This window comes from Cynocephalus volans, chromosome 6, assembly GCF_027409185.1.
Source record: "Cynocephalus volans isolate mCynVol1 chromosome 6, mCynVol1.pri, whole genome shotgun sequence".
NCBI lineage: Eukaryota > Metazoa > Chordata > Mammalia > Dermoptera > Cynocephalidae > Cynocephalus > Cynocephalus volans.
Window position 1 is genome coordinate 4,009,750 of NC_084465.1, and position 19,159 is coordinate 4,028,908.

General features: G+C 43.0%; 1 protein-coding gene across 1 annotated transcript in view; it reads right to left on the bottom strand.

Annotated features, from left to right (window-relative positions):
* The window catches only part of DPP6 (dipeptidyl peptidase like 6), a 742,159-nt gene that overhangs the window by 32,603 nt on the left and 690,397 nt on the right, over window positions 1–19,159 (bottom strand). The window contains exon 17 of the mRNA XM_063099369.1: window positions 1,667–1,714. Within this exon, the coding sequence (XP_062955439.1) occupies window positions 1,667–1,714 (48 nt within the window). The remainder of the gene's footprint in view (window positions 1–1,666; window positions 1,715–19,159) is intronic.

Consider the following 19,159-nt stretch of genomic DNA (forward strand, 5'->3'; position numbering starts at 1 on the left):
TTGTGACAGCTCCTTCTCAATGTTTGCTCTTCTGATGCCCACAGGAGGGTTCTGAGTGGTTTGGGTAACTGTTCTGACATCCGCTTTTTGGCTTTTTTTGCATTTAAACAAGTAAAAAGCCCATTTATTTTATATTTATTCCTGATTTTATTATCATCGATGCTTTAATTTTGAATTTCTAATAATCAGTTAATAAGTTGGCAGAATATTATTATTCTTTGGGATGATTTTCTAAATGTTGTCTCTTTAAACAACTCTATTTTACTCACGGTTGAATGCTTTAGCCACTTCTTAGCAGTGTCTAAATACGTTTTTTGGAGATCTCCTATCCAGCTCTTTCCCCCTCACGAGCTCTCCTTGGTGCTTGAAATCCTACCACTGGGAGAGGAATCAGAGTCATTCGTGCTTGCTGTTCACTGTAGACGCTGTCACTCACACTCGGCGTTGGTGTCCAATGAACACCAAGTGTGAATGACTCTCTGATTCCTCTCAAAGTCACTGCTGTCACCAGACCTTAAGAGAATTACAAAAATTGGCCCCAAGACCTGACTTCCTGCCAGGGAAGGGGTACCGGTGGGGGAAGGAGCCGGAAGGATGGGGGAAGAAAGGAACAGGGCTGCTGCGGATAAGGTGCAGGCAGTCCTGGACAGGAGCACCCACGGGCGGTCCTCTCTACTTCTCAGCTTTACTGAGAGTCTGCCTCCAACTGCAAACATCAGTTCAAATCCTTGCTGTAGACATACGCGTGGCAACCTGCGTGCCTTCAGGCAAAAATGTGCTACGAATTCCTCAAAAGATTCTGGAAAGTCTCCTCCCTTGGCAAAGACCCTCTCCTTGACCGAACTTGAGTCAAGCTCTTCTGAGTCCTCTTTTGGAAGAGGCCTTACCTTGGCTGCATCTGGTCTTTGGCTTGTATCATCCAGTTTTAGCAAGATTCCTGCTTAGTAAGTCCACTGAGAAGCCCTCACCCTCGGTAGCTGATCAAGGTACTCGCCCTGCACCTTTGATGTCTGAGTCCTAGGCCCGCCTGAATTCAGCAAGAGTCTTGTTAGGTCAGCTTAGCAAGAATCTCTCTACCCTTAGTAGTTTTCCATCCAGCGACGCCTCACTCTGCTTGTGGCTATAAATCCCCAGTTGTCCTTGTATTCGGAGTTGAGCTCGATCTCTCTCGCCCTCCACGATAGTGTTGATAAGCGTCAGAATATTTTTTTCTTTAACGCACTGTGGCAGCATGGATGCACAGCGCCCCCAAGCCATGAAGATGCCCACGGACCCACAAAAACAGATCAGCCTTGGCTCCTTGTGGGAGGTTCTCAGAGGAGGGAAGGGTCATGTCGGGCTAGGAAAGCCCCTAACAGCTGGCTATTCAAATTCATACAGCCTCAGGCTCCTTTCAGAGTATCTCAGACAATAACCTGGGTAGCCCTGGAGTGACCCCCAGGCTTAGCATCCGGGAGGAGGTGTGGGACCTTCTCGCTGGGTTATTGTGACCTTTACTTTCATCACAGTCAATCAGTATCAGTGATCAGCAGGGTCCGTGCTTAACTGCTAGGACATGACTCATCTCTGTCTCTGAATAAGAAAGTGTGGGCTGGATTATCTCACAAGGCATTTTTGCTTTCTTTCTCCTGAGTCTCAGGAAGGTTTAAGAAAAAAGAGCACTTACTTGTCTTATCTGTCGTGTTGTGCACTGTCACCGTAGGAACTCCAGGACCTGTAGTGGGTAGAGAATCCAGAAAAGAAACAAAAATGAGGCCATTGGTTTAGTTGAGAGCAAAAAAGAAGACAGATTTGTGGAATCTGGAGAACCTGACTTCACGGACGCCCAGTGAAGGGATGGAGAGGCCAGGCTTTAACCGTGGGTTGTTAAAGGCAGGCTCTCTAACTTTGCACCCGTGCTAATTACAACGAGCTCAATTCAAGTACACACTTCTAGATTACTGTGATGACATAAAATGTCATTTTAGAAAACATTACATTTGTTTATATCCTCATAACCTCATTTTTACTGTCCAGACACAAATCCCATGCTAATTACAAAATCATGGCTTCACAGAGTCCTAACAAATTACTCAAGCCTCAGTGCCTTGTTAGCTTTTTAAAAGATGTCCATGCTGGCTCCTCCAGGAAGGCAGTCTCTCTGTTCACTGATCTCTCATAACACTTTGTAAAACTTACTAGTGTAGCAGACACACTCTGAAAATGCTACACTGTGCTTCACTTTTGCCTTGGATCACTTTAGCTTGCAGCTTCCCAGCGCCACGGCTGTCATGGTCCGACAAATGAGAAGGAAGGTGCAACTCAGGACAAAGTGGCCCCTCACCAGCTTTCTCTGCAGACTGACGTCTGTATTCTCTTTAGCAAAAGGAGAGTCCAGAAAGAAGAAAAAAAGGGCTTTCTGAATTTTTAAAATATCTTTTTGGAAACATATGAAGAGGCAGGCCTGGGGACCTTTTTGACCTCACCTCTGTGCTCTCCTCTGCACACCTTCTGTTCCAGCCAGCTGGTCTTCCTGCAGGGCCTGAGCTGTGCCAGGCATGTTCCTTCTGGGCCCGTCGTTCTTTCTGTTGAAATGCTCAGCCCCTAGAAATTGCCATGGCTTGTCCTTCTCTTCATCTAGTCTCTGCTCAAACGCCTTCTTCAACCACCTATTCTAAAGAAGCATCCTCTGCAGCCGCACGGTCAGCCTCAGTCCCCTCACCCAGCTCCCGTCTCTTCATAGAGATCACCACCACGCACTACAGTGTCAGGACCGTAGAACACGTAATTATCAGTATCTTTGCTTATCACCCTTCTTCTCAGCTGCTGTAGGATGTAAGCTCCACGGTGGCCAAGACTTGTCTCACTTACTGTGGTTATTGTCAGCATCTAGAACGGTGTTTTGAATAGAGCAGGTATTAGATCACATATTTGTGGGGTGAGTGCTGAATGGGTGATCGTAGAACACGCAGGAGAGGCTCTGTGCATGCAGGAGAGACGGGGGAGGCTGCCACTTCGGGCTTGGGTGGACTGTGGGAGGATGAAGGACAGCAAGGATGTGGGAGGCAGTTGAGCCGGGGGGGACAAATCTGCTGGGGATCACCAGCCAGGGCTGCTTCTGCTCTGCTTCAGGTTGGGATACTGGGATGCCATGAACTTGCAGGATGTGGCCACATCAAAGCAGGAGGACACATCAAAGCTGGAGGACACACAATATTTGGGCAGAGGGGTGGCTGGAGTTTAGCATCCCCAGGGTCATCGTCAGACTTTTCTCACGCCTGTGAGGGGTCGTATGATAAGTGCCTGAGTTGAGATACAGGGAATCTGCTATGGATCCCACCATGCTGAGCACTTAAAGGCCCTTCTGCAGAGGTTGTAGAGTGAACATCTCAGTCCTGGGTCCAAAGAAGATGAGGCAGAAAAGCAAAGGGGTCTTCGACATTGAGAGATGAGGTGGGGTAGGTTCAGTCAGGGCATACCCCCAGGTCCTGGATAAGCCAAGAGACACAGACTGTGGGTCATACCAGCTGCAGACATCACAGCAGATGCCTATGCATTTCCCAGGGACTGGACCCAGACACTATCCAGTGCACATCCAAAGTCCAAGAGATCCAGGGGCACTTTTCTCCACACTGTGCCCCTTCCCCCATTCATTCACCCATAGATAGGTTGCCAGATATGATGCAGGATGGCTGGTTACATGTGAATATTGTTTAGATAAACAATGAATATTTTCTTAGTATAAATATTCCATTGTGGTATTTGGGACACACCACTAAAAAGGTATTTGTTGTTTTCCTGAAATTCATATGTAACTGGGCATGCTGTATTTCTATTTGCTAAATCTGACACCCGCTACGCAGGGAGGGACCAGTGATCTGAGAGTCTACATGTTTAGATTAGACCTGAAGAGACAGCACTTACCAAAAGAGATTTAAACATTGACTGCAGATTTAAATTATTGAATTAAGCTAAGTTTCCTGACTCTAAGTTCCATTCCCCTCCCCTGGGAGCCCATGTGGAAGAACAGATCAGTTATTGAGAAACAACGAACCTATCTATTTTCTCTGCACATTTCAGGGTGAGTCAATTTGGAAACAGAGCATTCCCTACATTCTTATTAATAATGTAAACAAGTATTACTTATTTAATGCCTACTATGTAAAAGGCACTCTGTAGATGTTTCATATGAATAATTTCTAATCTATTGCTCACAGCAGTTCTGCAAAGTAGGTGTTTCTATCCATATCTTACAGAGGCGGAAACACAGGTTTAGAGAGCTTTAAGTCTTTTGTCTTGTCCATGCAATAAAAAACCTGCTGAGCCTGGATTAGTTTCTTCTCATCTTTTAATTCATGAACTCAATACATGTTTCTAAAAATTATTCAGACATTAAAGAAAGGAATAAAGTGACAAGTAAAAGGCCCATTTTATCCCCACTTCCCGAATATAAACTAAATGTTTCTAAAATGCCCTAAAATGTTTGTCTGCATATATGTGGTTGTATTTACACATAAGCACATATCTTAAATATGCTGACAAAAATAACACAAAACTACTTACATGTACCTCTGCCAGCTTTATCAGATCCTAATACTACACCATATTTGCCCTGTCATTTTTTTAAAAAAGAAATAAAACATAAAGGTCACCTGTGTACCCTGCTCTAATCTCAGTCTCCTCCCTTCCCAGAAATAACCATCATTTTGAAGTTAGAATTTATCAGTACCTTTCATATTTGAAAGATATTTTTGTCACATGGTTGTGTATTTCTAATAACATATGAGTATTTATTTCATTTTCTTGCCTATTTGCTCTGGCTAGGACTTCCAATGCTATGTTAAATAGAATTGATGAGAGTGGGCATCCTTGTCTTGTTCCTAATCTCTTGGGAAAAGCTTTTATGTTTTTACCATTAAGCATGATGCTAGCTGTGGGTCTGTCATACATGACTTTACTGTGTTGAGGTACATTCCTTCTGTACCTAATTTATTGAGATTTTTTATCATGAGAGGATGTTGAATTTTGTTAAATGCTTTTTCTGCATCTATTGAGATGACCATATGGTTTTTCTCCTTCATTCTGTTGATGTGGTATATCACATTTATTGGATTGCATATGTTGAACCATCCTTGCATTCCTGGGATGAATCCCCCTTGATCATGGTGAATGATCCTTTTATTGTGCTCTAGTTCTAGCTAGAGCAATTAGGCAGGAGAAAAGAATAAAGGCATCCAAACTGGAAAAGAAGTTAAACTGTCTCTCAGACAACATGATCTTATGTATAGAAAATCCTAAAGATCACCAAAAAACCTGTTAGAACTAATACATTTAGTAAAGTTGCAGGATACAAAGTCAGCACACCCAAATCAGTATTGTTTCTATGCACTGACAACAAATTATCCAAAATAATCAAGAAAACAAACCCATTCACAATAGCTACAAAAAAAGAAAAGAAAAAGAAAAAGAAAAAAACCTTAAGAATAAATTTAACCAACAATGTGAAAGACTTGTACACTGAAAACAATAAAATGTTGATGAAAGACATTGAAGACACAAATAAATGGAAAGATATACTGTGTTCATGGACTGGAAGAATTAATATTGTTAAATTGTTCAAACTACCCAAAGATTCTTTGCAATCTATCTACAGATTCAATGCAATCCCTATCAAAATTCCAATGACATCTTTCACAGAAGTAAAAAAAAAAAGTCCTAAAATTTGTATGGAACCACAAAAGACCTTGAACAGCCAAGGGAATCTTGAGGAAAAAGGATAAACTAATGATATCATGTTACCTGACTTCAAAATATACCAAAAAGCTATAGGAATCAAAACAGCATGGTATTGGCATAAAAACAGACACAGAACAATGGAACAGAATAGAGAGCTCAGAAATAAATCCGTGCATTGATGATCAGTTAATTTTTGATGAAAATGCCAAGAACACCCAATGGGGAAAGGACAATCTCGTCAATATATTGTACTGGGACAACTACATCCTCTCATGCAAAAGAATACAATTAGACCCTTATCTTACACCAGATACAAAAATAAACTTGAAATGAATTAAAGATTTAAATATAAGGCCTGAAATTGTAAAACCACTAGAAGAAAACATAGAAAATATTGGTCTAGGCAAGGATTTTTTTGGATATGAACTCCAAAGCACAGGGAACAAAAGCAAAAAGAAACAAATGGGTTACATCAAACTACCAAGGTTCTGCACATCCAAGAAAACAATCAAGAGTGAAGAAACAACCTACAGAGTGGGAGAAAATATTTGCAAGCAATTTATTTGATAAGGAGTTAACATCTGAAAAATATAACGAATACAGCTCAAGAGTAAGAAAACAACCCAATTACAAAATGAGCAAAGGAAAGGATTTCTTGAAAGAAGACATACAAATGGCCAACAGGTATATGAAAAATTCTCAACATCATTAATCATCAGGGAAATGCAAATTAAGACCACAGTGAGATATAACCTCACACCTGTTAGAATGGCTATTATTGAAAAGACAAAAGATTACTGTTGGAGAGGATGTGGAGAAAAGGGAATCTTTGTACACTGTTGGCGGGAATGTGAATTAGCACAGCCATTATGATAACAGTGTGGAAGTTCCTCAAAAAACTACAAATAGAACTACCATATGATCTAGCAATCCCACTGCTGGATATATGAGGGTACTTTTAAAAGTTCATGGAAACATCTGTATTATCTTTCAATTCTATTTTCCATGAACTTTTTGAACTACCCTTGTATATCAAAGGAAATGAGATCAGCATGTTGAACAGATATCTGCACTCCCATGTTCATTGCAGCATTATTCATCATAGCCAAGATATGGTATCAACCTATGTGTGCATTGATGGATGTATGGATAAAGAAAATGTGGTATATATATATGCAATGGAATACTATTCAGCATTGAAAAAGAAGAAAATCGTGTCATTTGCAAAAGCAAGGATGAACCTAGAGGACATTATGTTAAGTGAAGTAAGCCAGGCACAGAAAGTCAAATACCACCTGATCTCACTTATACGTGGAATCTAAAAAAGTTGAACTCATAGAAATACCAGGGGCTGGGGGAGAGGAGAGGGTTGAGATGTTGGTCAAATGATACAAAATTTCAGCTAGACAGGAGAAATAAATTTAAGAGATCTATTGTACATCATGGTGACTATAATTAATAACAATGTATTGTATTTTAAAAATTTGCTAAAAAAATGCCACCTGTAGTATAACATATCTCAATGTAGTATACTTTTTACAGTCTTAATATCTACTCTGACAGTTGCCAGAGGATAAGGCCAGAAGTGTGGGAACAGCAACTCTAGAAGACAATTCAGCAATATCTAGGAATTGCCTTGTGTTCTAATGGTTCCACTTCTAGGAATCCGTCTCAGAGGAATCCCTGCACATATGCACAAAGAGGCATGCAGTTGATTGTTCATACCAGCAACCCTGGGCAAGTAACAAATTGGAAATTAACCAGCAATCTATTCGCAGGAGAGTGGATGAATAAAATGCAGTATATGCACATGGTGGAATGCTATAGAACATGGATTAGTAGATCTGTACCTATCAACATGGACAAAAGAAAAAAATATAAGGTTGAGTAAAAACATCAAGTTGCAGTATGGTAAATACTGTAATACATAATTATAATGTTACAAAGCTGTGAAAGTTCCTTTTTTAGAGATGCATAGTATTCCGTTATATGTATGTATCATAATTTCCTCAGTCTATTCTCTACTAATGGATATTTAGGCTGTTCCTGTTTTTTTGTTGCAGAAAACTCTTATACATATCTTTGCACACAGGTTGTATCTGTCAGTTAAGCAAGTTAGTAGCATTGCAATATTGGGTTTAAAAGGTTTTGTAGCTAGCTTTCACTAAATAAGTGTGTGGTTTAAAACACAAATCCCCAGATCCCAGTGCTTGAAAACAACTTCTTGTTTTCTTCTTGTTAGTGTTGCATCCTGGTAAACAGGTGCATGCAGCCCCGATGCAGTCCCTGGGCGCTCCTCCAGGAAATGTCTTCATTCCAGGATCCCGGCTGGAAGAGCAGCCCTCATCTGGAATACACCAAACTCATGACAACAGGAAATGAGCAAGGGGGCTGAGTCAGACCCCAACGGAGCAGGGCCGAGTTCTAATCTCCCAAGGACACGCAGGAAGTTACGCAGCCATGGGGATGGTGACGATCTTACAGGCAGGGAGTGGGACATTGGGAACAATAACATAGTCTTCCACATAAGCTGGAAACATTTCACATTTTGGTAAATACTGACTAATAGTGTTTGGAGGGCTAGGTTATAACTTAAAAAAAATTTTAACCTCTCTAGTGGAAAATATTTTTAAAAATTTTAAAACTTTTGAGCAAAGCTGGACAGCTCGTGTTTATGGGACATTTGCATTTCTGGTGTACGTTCTTGACAAAAACCAGCCTTTCTCTTTGCCCTGTTTTAATTGCATTGTTGCTTGTTCCTATGTTATTCAGGAAATTACTGTACTGCTGCAGATATTTCTCCTGTGTTTTTTCTAATTTGTCACTCAAAAAAGTGTCCTTAAGTACCAATAATAGAAATTATCATGCTGAATTGCAATTTTAAAAACATAACTGCTCTGACCAAGTAGCTATACCACCCCAGACAGACAGAAAGGCGGACACACACTGAAATCCTTGGGCCGTGAATCTGTGTCTCATCCCCACTACCTGTCCTGTATCTGGAAGTCAGCACTGTGTACAAAATGTTTGCCGAATGGATTAACGGTTAATGAACGGATGACCTTCTAAGAATATAGTTGGCTATGACATATATTTACCTATGGCAAATATAGGTAGGCTAAGGAGAGGTCTCTTACGACCATTCTGTGTCCTGTTTTTATAATTCAGGTTACTGTCTCTGTAGATACTTAGGGAAGCTCCTGCCGTTCTCACTAAGTGTGGAGGGTAGCTGTCTCCATTTACGGAATCTGAATTATGTTCTTTACTTGAGAGCCACATCACAACCAGGCTATCTTCACTGCTATTTTAATACAGAATACTTCCTTATATTAATCAAATACAAACACCACAAATAGAACTACATTTACAGAGTATACAAAACAAAAGCGAAAAACAGTCCCATGTATAATTTTATATCTATTGATTATAACCTAATCCCATCCAATCCATCCATATTCCTGCCCTGAGATCAGTTCCTCCAGGATTGGGCAGGAGCCCCTGGCTGGGTCTGTGGCTGGTGGGAGTCCCAGGCTCCCGGCTTTACACCTTAGGTTGTCATCACGTCTCCTGTTCTGGCACGGGTGGTTTATGCCCACTGTTCTGTTGTATGAATTATAAAAAAAAAAAAAAAAAAAAAAATCCTGAAAATTGGCAGGTAATTTAGGAAAACACCTAAATCAAAATGAGTTTCTCCTAAGAAATAAAAGCAGAAGAATCCTAATTTGGACTCAGATATTTGTAGTTTGTGATACTTTGACCAGACCCGTGTTAGTGTTTACCTAAGATTTCTTTAAGAAAAGAAGGGATATGCTAAACACTTTAACAGCATACACAAGGTTTTGGGGGGCTTGTAACATACAAAGGGAGCTCTTCTTCCAACATTTACAATACTTTTCCTAATGAGTCTTATGAGAGGCTTTCCCACTGAAGTTTTAAATTTGTCGTTACTTTTTTCCCTCTTCTTCCAAATGCTCTTATGCAAGTCTAGTTGATAACTAACTTATTCAATGATTTGTACCATGGAAAGCATTTTCCATTTTGTCTCTGCTGCCTGTAAGACAACTAATCTCTATTGCCTGTGTCAGATTATTGCTGCTAAATCTCAGGACTTCACTTAACTGCTATTCTTCTGACAACTCATATTCCTAGTTTCTTTTTACTTTGCATGTAATTCAATTCAAGTAATATGTACTGGGATTCTACCATGTGCAAGCCACAGGCTAGGTCCAGGGGAAATAGATAGAAATAAACAAGGTATTTGCCATTAGGGAGTTCAGTTTCCAGTAGGGAAGACAGACATGTCCCCCAATATGCTTTGATGCCATGTGGTCAGCATAATCACCAGAAGTCCATGGTCCAGAGGTCCATGCCTCAACTCCCATGAGTACGGAGGGGGTCAGGAGACCTGGTTCTGGTTGCAGCTCTGCTACCAGCTACTTTGTGGTTCCAGGTAAGCAACTTTCCTTCTCTGGGTCTCAACTGCAGAATGTAGGGTTGCTGAGGTCTACTTTTAGTAACAGCAACAGCAGCTTCACAAAAAACAACAGCAGCCAATATTTTTCCTGTTATATACCAGGCACTGGTTGCCTTAGAGCCATTCTCTCAACCTCATCACAACTGCGCAGTCAGTGTACCCTGTTCTAGGGGTCAGAGCTCTGGGATCAGAATCTCCCTTTGAATTGTCAACACTGGCCAGTGGTCATGGGAAAGTACGACAGGAGCTGGCTGTGCACCTGCCCTGAGAAGGAGGTGCTGTCTCAGCCTGCGGTGGAAGGCAAGGAGGAAACGAGGATGAGAAGGCAGATTGCTTCTTGTTCTTTCTTATGTTTTCATCTAGTCTTAGAACATAGGATGTGCTTCCAAATAAAAGCACATAATCATATTTGTAAATTTCACTTTCAATTAGGTTAAATATTAAATATCTGAGTCCATGTGTATATGCCTAGTGTCATACTCTTATGGCTAGGCTCCTAAATTCATATTAGCAAGCATACATGAACACATAAACGTAGTCATAAACTTGTGCCTTATGATTCTCTTTGCCCCATCCTAGTATTTCTTAAGTCTTTGATAAATAATCCTGTCTCATGGCTGGGACACCCTTGGATAGCACAATAAGAGCACTAATGTTCTCATGTAAATGTAGAACTGTGTGTCCCCTGACAGCAGAAAACTCATTATATTTGCTCAGCCTTTGCTTAGGAAGAGATAACTACCATAAAAACATTTGGCCTTTTAAAAATGTTAGTTAGTGACAGATACTATTTTGGCTCAATTAAATATCTGACTTCCAAATTTGTATTGTTCTCAAAAGGGAAAATAAACAAATTGAAGCAAGTGGATTTACAACCAACAGAGAAAGTAGTTTTGGTCAATAAAGACCCTGTGGCCAGAGGGGCAAAAATTCAGATCACAAAAAGGAAAAGCTTTGAAATGCACAACTGACTTGTCCACAGCACATGCTTATTTCTGCATCTCTGGATTCCAGCCCTGTTCATTTTAGTCATTGATTTGCACCTGCTTGACTAGATGGAGAAATCTGACAATTACAGAGGAAAATGAAGTAATTACAAAGCACACAACACTGTAAAAGAAAAAAGTCATCAGAATAAATAAAAATATTCCTAGAGACAGCGCTGGTTTTCATGCCTCTCGTCTATATCCTCAGAGGATGCTTAGGTGACAGATCATTTCCAAGCAGCGGCTAACCTCACAGGACATAAACAATGGCAGCTCAGGCACCGCCTACCTCGTAAGCGCTGTGAAAGGTTTCAAAGAGCAGCTGCGAGCGGGCCGGCAGCCCAGGGCTCTGGCCCGGAGAGATAATTGGCCACAGCCCCGCTGAGTACAGACTCCAGATCTCTTTATTTGCCAGTGCATGAATTATGTATGTCTGATACATAAAGCTCATACATCGAGGTGACATTATCATACGAATAAACAGGGAGCTCACGAGCTACCAGAACTGCTGCAGATAATTAAAATATTTGTTCCAAAGACAGTGTTTCCTAGTCAACACCGGGGACAGGTGTTTTGGCCCTTTGATTTTGAAACCTTGTTATTCCTGACATCCCCGTCCCCCACGTCCCCCAGCATTTAGTTTGGCTTCGATCCAATTTGAGGCGTCCGGGGAACTTGAAAGTGGTCCTATTTCTATGCAGCTGCCCGAGCAGCATCGCTCAGGGGGGCCCTGGAAACGAGAGGGTTGCTGCACACGCTCACGGATGGCATGAAGCGATGCCACGCGGATTTTCTACTGTCGTGTGTGGCCTTTTGCTCCAGAAATTATGAGATATACTTAGGGCTCATAATGGGCATTTTTTGGTAAGAGAATCCTTCCCAATCATTAAAAAAAAGAAAAGAAAAGAAGCAGTCTCTGAGTGCTCTCAAAATTCAGCTGGTACCGTTGGGTAGTTGATTCATAAAAGCTTTCAGTTGTAGGAATTATCTGCATGTGCGATAGCTTCATTTTTGTACCTTTTACACATCAACCTTAGTGATGTTTTTAGATGCTTCACATAATTCACAGAATTCAAAGCATGAAGGAGGGAAGTTGGTTTTATTAGTTTTGTGAGATGAGGCAAACATACAGGAAAAAGTGATGGCACACTGGCCGTTTCATTTGTCCCTGTGCAAGGCCACGCTAGAATCGAGACCAGGGTGTGTGTCCTGAGGGCAGCGAACTCACTCACTTATCTGTCCGGCAGGCGACACCACCTGCTACAGGGAAATGGGGTGGATGAGGTGGGCTGACCCCTAAAGCTCCCAACACTGAGTGGACACTACTTGAGACACAAAATTACCTGCTTTTCTTTTTGGACTCAAGGATAAGGAATAAGCACATCATATCTGTTAAATGGAAGTGGTCCCCTGTTCTGCGCTCTCTCAGCCCCACCTTTGATTCTTCACTAGGTCCTCTCAGCTGCCCCTGCTGAGAGGCCCCCATCTCTGTGGCAATGTCTTTGGTGCAGCCTGCATCTCTCCCACCCAAGGATTTTCACACAGTTCTGACCGCGGTACTCTTCTGATTAGGACCTTCTGTGGTTTCCATTGCGCACAGAAAAAGGTTTCAAACCTTGGCATGAAGTACAAGACTTTCTCAGACCTAATCTTCCATTGCTCTCCAGCATACACCTCGAGTGCCAGCCCCTGGCTCCTCATTCTTCTGTCGGGTGACTGTGCTGTTTTATACCTCGAATCTGCTCTTTCCTCCCAGGCTTCCTACTAAACCTCTACATCGTCTTCAAGATTTCGTGTAAACATCTCCTCTGCCATGCTTCTCTGACTATTCCCTCCTCTGTTGCCACAATATAGTAATGACAGCAGTAATAGTTACCAGTCGTAGCATGCTTATAACGTGCCATGCATTGTTCTAAGTGTTTTGCATATATTCACTGATTTATTCTTTAAAATAGCTCTATGAAATAGGTACTATATCCCCATGTCACAGATGAATACACTGAGGCATGTGGTAATGCCAGAATTGAAACCCAGGCAGTCTGGCCAGACTCCATCCTGCACCCACCGGGTCCCACCACCTCTCCATTTGGCCACTCCTGCATGTATATTTCTTTACCATAAAGTAGCAGTACACGTTAGTGTTCGATCTTAGCTGCACCATGTGCTAGCTCAGTAGACTTGGGCAAGTTACTTCGATTGACTTCTTTCTTTTGTGGAATGAGAATCATACTACCAGTCATCTCAAAGAGTGTTCTGAGCACTAATGCTAGCACATAAAATGCTTAGAATATGCCACGCCCCTCGTAAACTCTCAGTAAGTGTGCCAATTGTTGGTGTTATTATTTCTACTCACTGCTATTATCACCGTGATTTCATCAAGGAGCTATGAACATCCATCCACCCGCCCTTTGCTGCCTGGGGCTCCTGGGCGTGTGCATGGTCACAGTGGCGAGCTGGCTGAGTGGGGAAAGTTAGGGGAAGGCCCCTTGAAAAGAGCGACTAGAAGCCCCCGCAGCAGGGGGATTTATTTACAGAAATCCTGTCCACGATAACTGGACCTCTCCCTTAGCACTTGTTCTCAGTCCACGGGCCGCCAGTGTCCCAGCACCCTTGACCCTCCACCCCGTCATCCCCCAGGGACCTGGCTGAAGGGGCATGCATTGCCATCTTCAGAACCTGCTCTACATTTAGTGAGATGTTTGAGATCCACACAACCAACCTAGGTCGGTGACTTACAAGGACAAATGCACACTTGAAGCCTCCAGTTATTCAATCTTGCTTGTCTTTTGGGTCCTGTGCCAGCGGCTCCTCTTCCAAGCCTGCCTGGCTTCTCTGGTGGCAGTGACGGCCACGGTCTACTCCCGATGGCATTAAGCTGCATCTGTCCATGTGCTGCCTGTCTGTCTCATCTCTACATCTCGACTATTAGGCATTTGAGGCAGGGACACTGTGGGCATCGTGCATAGAAGCTCCCCCAAATATCTACTACAATAAGCCAAACCCACTTTCTGTGCTGTCACATGCAGCCTTTTGCTACAACTGGCCTTTATTTCCTTCAAGTAGACTCTTCTAATTACTTAACCTTTTGTCCCCCACATTTCTTTAATCTGCAGAATGAGGCGATAGAGCTGGATCAGAGATCTTCCACAGAGTCATGGGAGTCTCTAGAGAAGCTTCTGTTTCCATGTTGGGCTTCCTAGTAACCTTCCTTTTGAAGAAGGGACTCTGTGGCTTAAAACATGTTTGAAAATGTTTGGATTAGAGGATCTTGCAACTTCTTTCTGTCCTTACACCCCGTGAATCTAAAACATGCCCAGCAGCCTCCAGCCAGAAGTAAGCCCTTGGCTCTCTGAATTATTTAATAACTGTTTTACTGCGCTCATTATACTGTCTGCCTTCTCCCTGCACTATTGTCCTCACGAACATCTATCGTCTCAGTCACCTAAACCTCAGAGCCCTTGAGGACCATCTTCATGTGCCCACTGGGCTCCCAGAGTCTCCTGCAGATGCAGAACCCTGACTAAACATTTTAAAAAATAAATGAACAAATTCAAAAATTGTAAGATCTCTTGCAGGAATGTGAGTCTAAGTGTTTTTTTTTCCCCTTCTTTTTCTTTTTTTGCTTTGGAGTGGAAATTGTACAAAAAGAAGTGGGAAAAGAAGAAACCAACACAGCTGTTGGGTCTTGGGTAATAATTGTTCTAGAAACCCTCACCAGTCCTGGAGAGGGACGAAAAATGAGCGATAATACTTTTACAGATACAGAGTAAATGGTGCGTGTGTGTGCACACGTGTGTGTGTGGAGCTGTGTGTGTACGCATGTGCACGTGTGTGTGCTAGTATGTGCACATGTTGTTCACGGACGTGCCCACACCAGCCCGGGGCTCGTTACTAAAATTCATCCTTTACATGTTTTTTTATTATGAAAATAATATAGCTCTTCCTCCCAATTTACTCCTCATTTTTTGTCATGTCAGTGAGCAATTAAGAATAATTTAAACAAAGCTAATGATGTATAACACCACAACGAAATATTTTATAACACACACGTGAGTGCTCTGTGGAGAGGAAGCAAAAATGCAATTTGAACAGCCACACGAGTGACAATTTTAATTAACTTTCTTCTGCTTTAATAACCATGTTGTTAAAGTGTGACAGAACAGATGTTCTCTTAAACACCAGCCCCCTAGCCGCGTACCATTTTTATCTGAAGTCTCAGCTCCCCAAGTGGGTTGGGGATGGCTGAGATGGAGCAGCAGGCTTCAGAAGGAAGTTCTTCCAGAAGAGAGAGAAGAAACAAGTCAGCCACATGCCATTTCCCTTGGCGGGGCGCCTGTCCACGTGAGGGGCACATCTGAGCAGTGAAGCCGCCAGGCCAGAGACGCTCTGAACGGCAGGAGACGGCAGAAACGGAGCTCGCAGTGATTAAATAGAAGTGCGACCCAGGGATGAGGCCCCAGGCCGGCTTTGGTGCATCAGAAGTGAATCGAAGGTTTCAGAGCCTCATGATGAGCATTGCTGAAGGTCACAGGGTGCCTGAGGTGCTCATTTCACTGCCACGGCTGGGACGCAAACAACTCTAAAATTACAGGAACAGTTTCTATCTCAGCTGCAGCTTTCCTACACAAGACAGTGCTTAAGAGGCATATTGGATGAGGTGTTGTATTTGCTATTTTTCACTGATTTTAAGACACTATCAACTGTAAGATAAAACATTAATTCAATAAGATTTTAAAGAGTTCGTGAGAGCTGTTCGAATTTCAGAAAAATTTACTACAAAAATTATGTCTTAAAAGCAGGAAAATGGGATTTTGTGCACTCCCTCTAAAGTAGCCTTTCTCAAATTCCATCTGCATCAGAATTGCTGGGAGGGCTTGAAAAACCCATTCTGTGGATTTGTGATGGGGCCTCAGAATGTGTGTGTGACAAGATCTAGGCACCACGCTTTGGGATCCACCGCTCTCAGGTAATTATTTTAGCAAGTTCCTTTTCAGTGGCCTTAAGTCAGCGTGGAAGTTTAGGTGGTTGAGGAAAGGTTTGGAGGAGTCTGTACTTGGCGACTCGATCTTTTCCTGAGGGCTATCCTAACAAAGTCCCACAGACTGGGTGGCCAGAAGTCCTCAATCAAGGTGTGGGCAGAGCCATCCTCTCTCTGAAACCTGCAGGGGAGGATCCTTCCTGCCCCTTCCAGCTCCTGGTGCTGCCATCAATCCGTGGCTTATAGACCCTCCCCCCATCTCTGCCTCTGCTGTCCCCTGGTGTCTTCTGCTCCATGTGACCGGGTCTCTTCTCTTCTCATAAGGACACCCTCACTCTACTCCAGTGTGACTTCATCTTAATTACATCTGCAACAATCCTATTTCCAATAAGGTCACATTCTGAAGTACTGGGGGTTAGGATTTCAACATATTTTTGGGGGATACACAACTCAACCCACAACAGGGGCCTAGAGGCAGGTCTTATGTTGTTGTCAGAAGAACCACACATTACATACTGGCCCTACCTGTATGTCATTCCCATTTTCTCCTTCCCAAAGAAACTTTCCTTTATATATCTTACACAGGCTAAGTTTCAAGACACCCCAGACCAATGAAAGACAGCATGGAAGCTATCACTGTCAGAACAAAGTTTCCCTGGTGGTTGTGCCCTGTGGCACCACTCCCTGCAGCAACTTGCTCAGACTGTAGACAACTGGTTCTGAATCACACAAAAGAAAAAAGGGGCTCTCCTGATACTGGGCTCACAAATGATCATTTCTGCAATGAGTAAATTAAACTTTACTTCTTAGCCCTGAACATTACGATCCCATAGCAGCAGAATAGACTGGGGTTATTAAGACCATAAGCTTTGGTTTTTAGTCTTTAGCCCTCCCACTTACAACTATGCAAGTCTGGCCTCTGAGCCTTGGTCTCCAAGATGTATAATATGGACAGCAGTGTTGTTCCCAAGGACTAAAAGAAATAGACCGTCTTTGTAGTTCTCGGCCATTGAAAGAGTAGAATAATTGCGAGTGGTTATTAATGGTGTAAGTACTCCTCAGCAGCAGCTGGGACTTCCAGGGAGACAGGTTGATGCCACATTTAAGATCTAGGGGAGGGAGAGTGTCTGCCCACCCAGCAAAGGGTCCCAGGCAAGGCAAAATCCACCACCTACTTATGTCTGTGTTTTGTTTCTATTTTGAAATGGTGCTGATTATCTAACTCACAGTGAGTCCTTTGAGGACAGACGTCCCTGTGGTTCCCTGCATGAAGACACATTACATCCCGTGCTGCTCCAGGATGGCCATGTCCCAGCCCAGGTCTTCAGTATCCAGCTTCCCTACCTGTGAAGGCTGCCATCAACTGTTGCTTGTACCCAGAAAGAAGATAACAATCCTCTGCCTGCATAAATTTCCTTTGTTCAAAAATGTCCTTTGTCCACGAGAAACTTTGGTGATTTTACTCTAATTTTCCCACAGAATGGAAACTCAGTAACAATTATTAACTGATGGCTATATAGATTTATATTGCCAGTCACCAGAAACAAGAGGTGAATTTTCACCCACTATAGGGAATAGGTGAGAATGACCAAAGACCCCCACCTCTGAGATACTGAGTCAGAGTTGGGGTACAAAGATAACAACATCAACAACAGCAACAGTACCACCATCATTATCAACAGCATCAACATTGGCAACAGCAACATCATCATCATCAACAGACCAACATCAACATCCGCCACATCATCATCGTCAACAGCACCAACATCAACATCAGCAACAGCAACAGCAACATCATCAACAACATCAACAATGGCAACAGCAACAACAACAGCAGCATCATCATCAACAGCATCAACATCAACAACAGCATCTCCACCACCACCATTATTAACAACATCAACAACATCACATCCACCACCATCACCAGCAGCTGCAGCCCTATAAACAACAGGTTCTTCTCCAAGTGTTTCATAGATAATAAATAATTTAAACCCTACAAGGCAGGTCTATTACTATCCCAAATTTACAGATGAGGCAGCTAATGCACAAGGTCACTTCCTCCTGTTTCTTCTTTGCCTTCCTGCCCACCTATCTCTCAGTTTTACCAGTTACAAAACACTCCCTTTCTTGTCTACCTGTAGCACTATGGTCTTTCCCAAACAATTTCCTCCCTCCACCTTTTATTGTCCTTCTATCGGCTGCACGTGTTGTCTGCACGACAGTGAGCTCCCAGAGCAGACGGACTCTGTGGCCATCACTCCAGTCAGCTGCTCACATGTCCATCAGAGCCCTTGCTGGGTGAGAGTCAACACCCATTTGCACCTGGTAGAGACTCTGGCAAATGCGAATGCAAGTCCTCTCCCCTTTCCTGGTCTCATAACTTTGTCAATTTTCCTGGGCTGTGTGAGGGTAGGGCCTCTCTGTTTTACTCATCTTTGCACACTCAGCACTCAGACCTGTGTCTGCCAAATAGTGGGTGTCAAAGAAAGACTTCTCAACTTGGAGGGGTTTGCTCTTTGTGATCCTGCTGGGTGGTCTGACATATTCAATCGAATTGGCATGATTTGCACACTGGAGGAAAAACCAGACACTGGGAAGTTACCAGCAACTCCACATACCCCACTGCAGGGCTGAGAAGCACAAATATGCAGAATCACAGCGCCCTCTTGTGTCCAGGGCACCTCCAGGGCTCGATGCACTCAGGCCTGTGGAAGAGATTTCTTAAGAAAATGATGGTCAGCAAAGAGGTCAGTTCTCCCCTGCTCACAGGAGAGAGAGCAAAGGTGTGTTCATGGGCTCCTGGAGTTTGTGGATGTGGGAAAAACGCCAACTCCAGCACTGGCTCTGCTCCTGATTAGCTGTGTGCCTCTGGGCAAGATGTATCAAGTGTCTTAATATGTTCACCTGTGAAACGGGTGGTGGCTTTGCCACTGGGAAGGGAGAGAGGGACTCCGGCACTTCCAGAGCAGCTTCCAGGTTCCAAACACTGAGCCTCTGTGAATA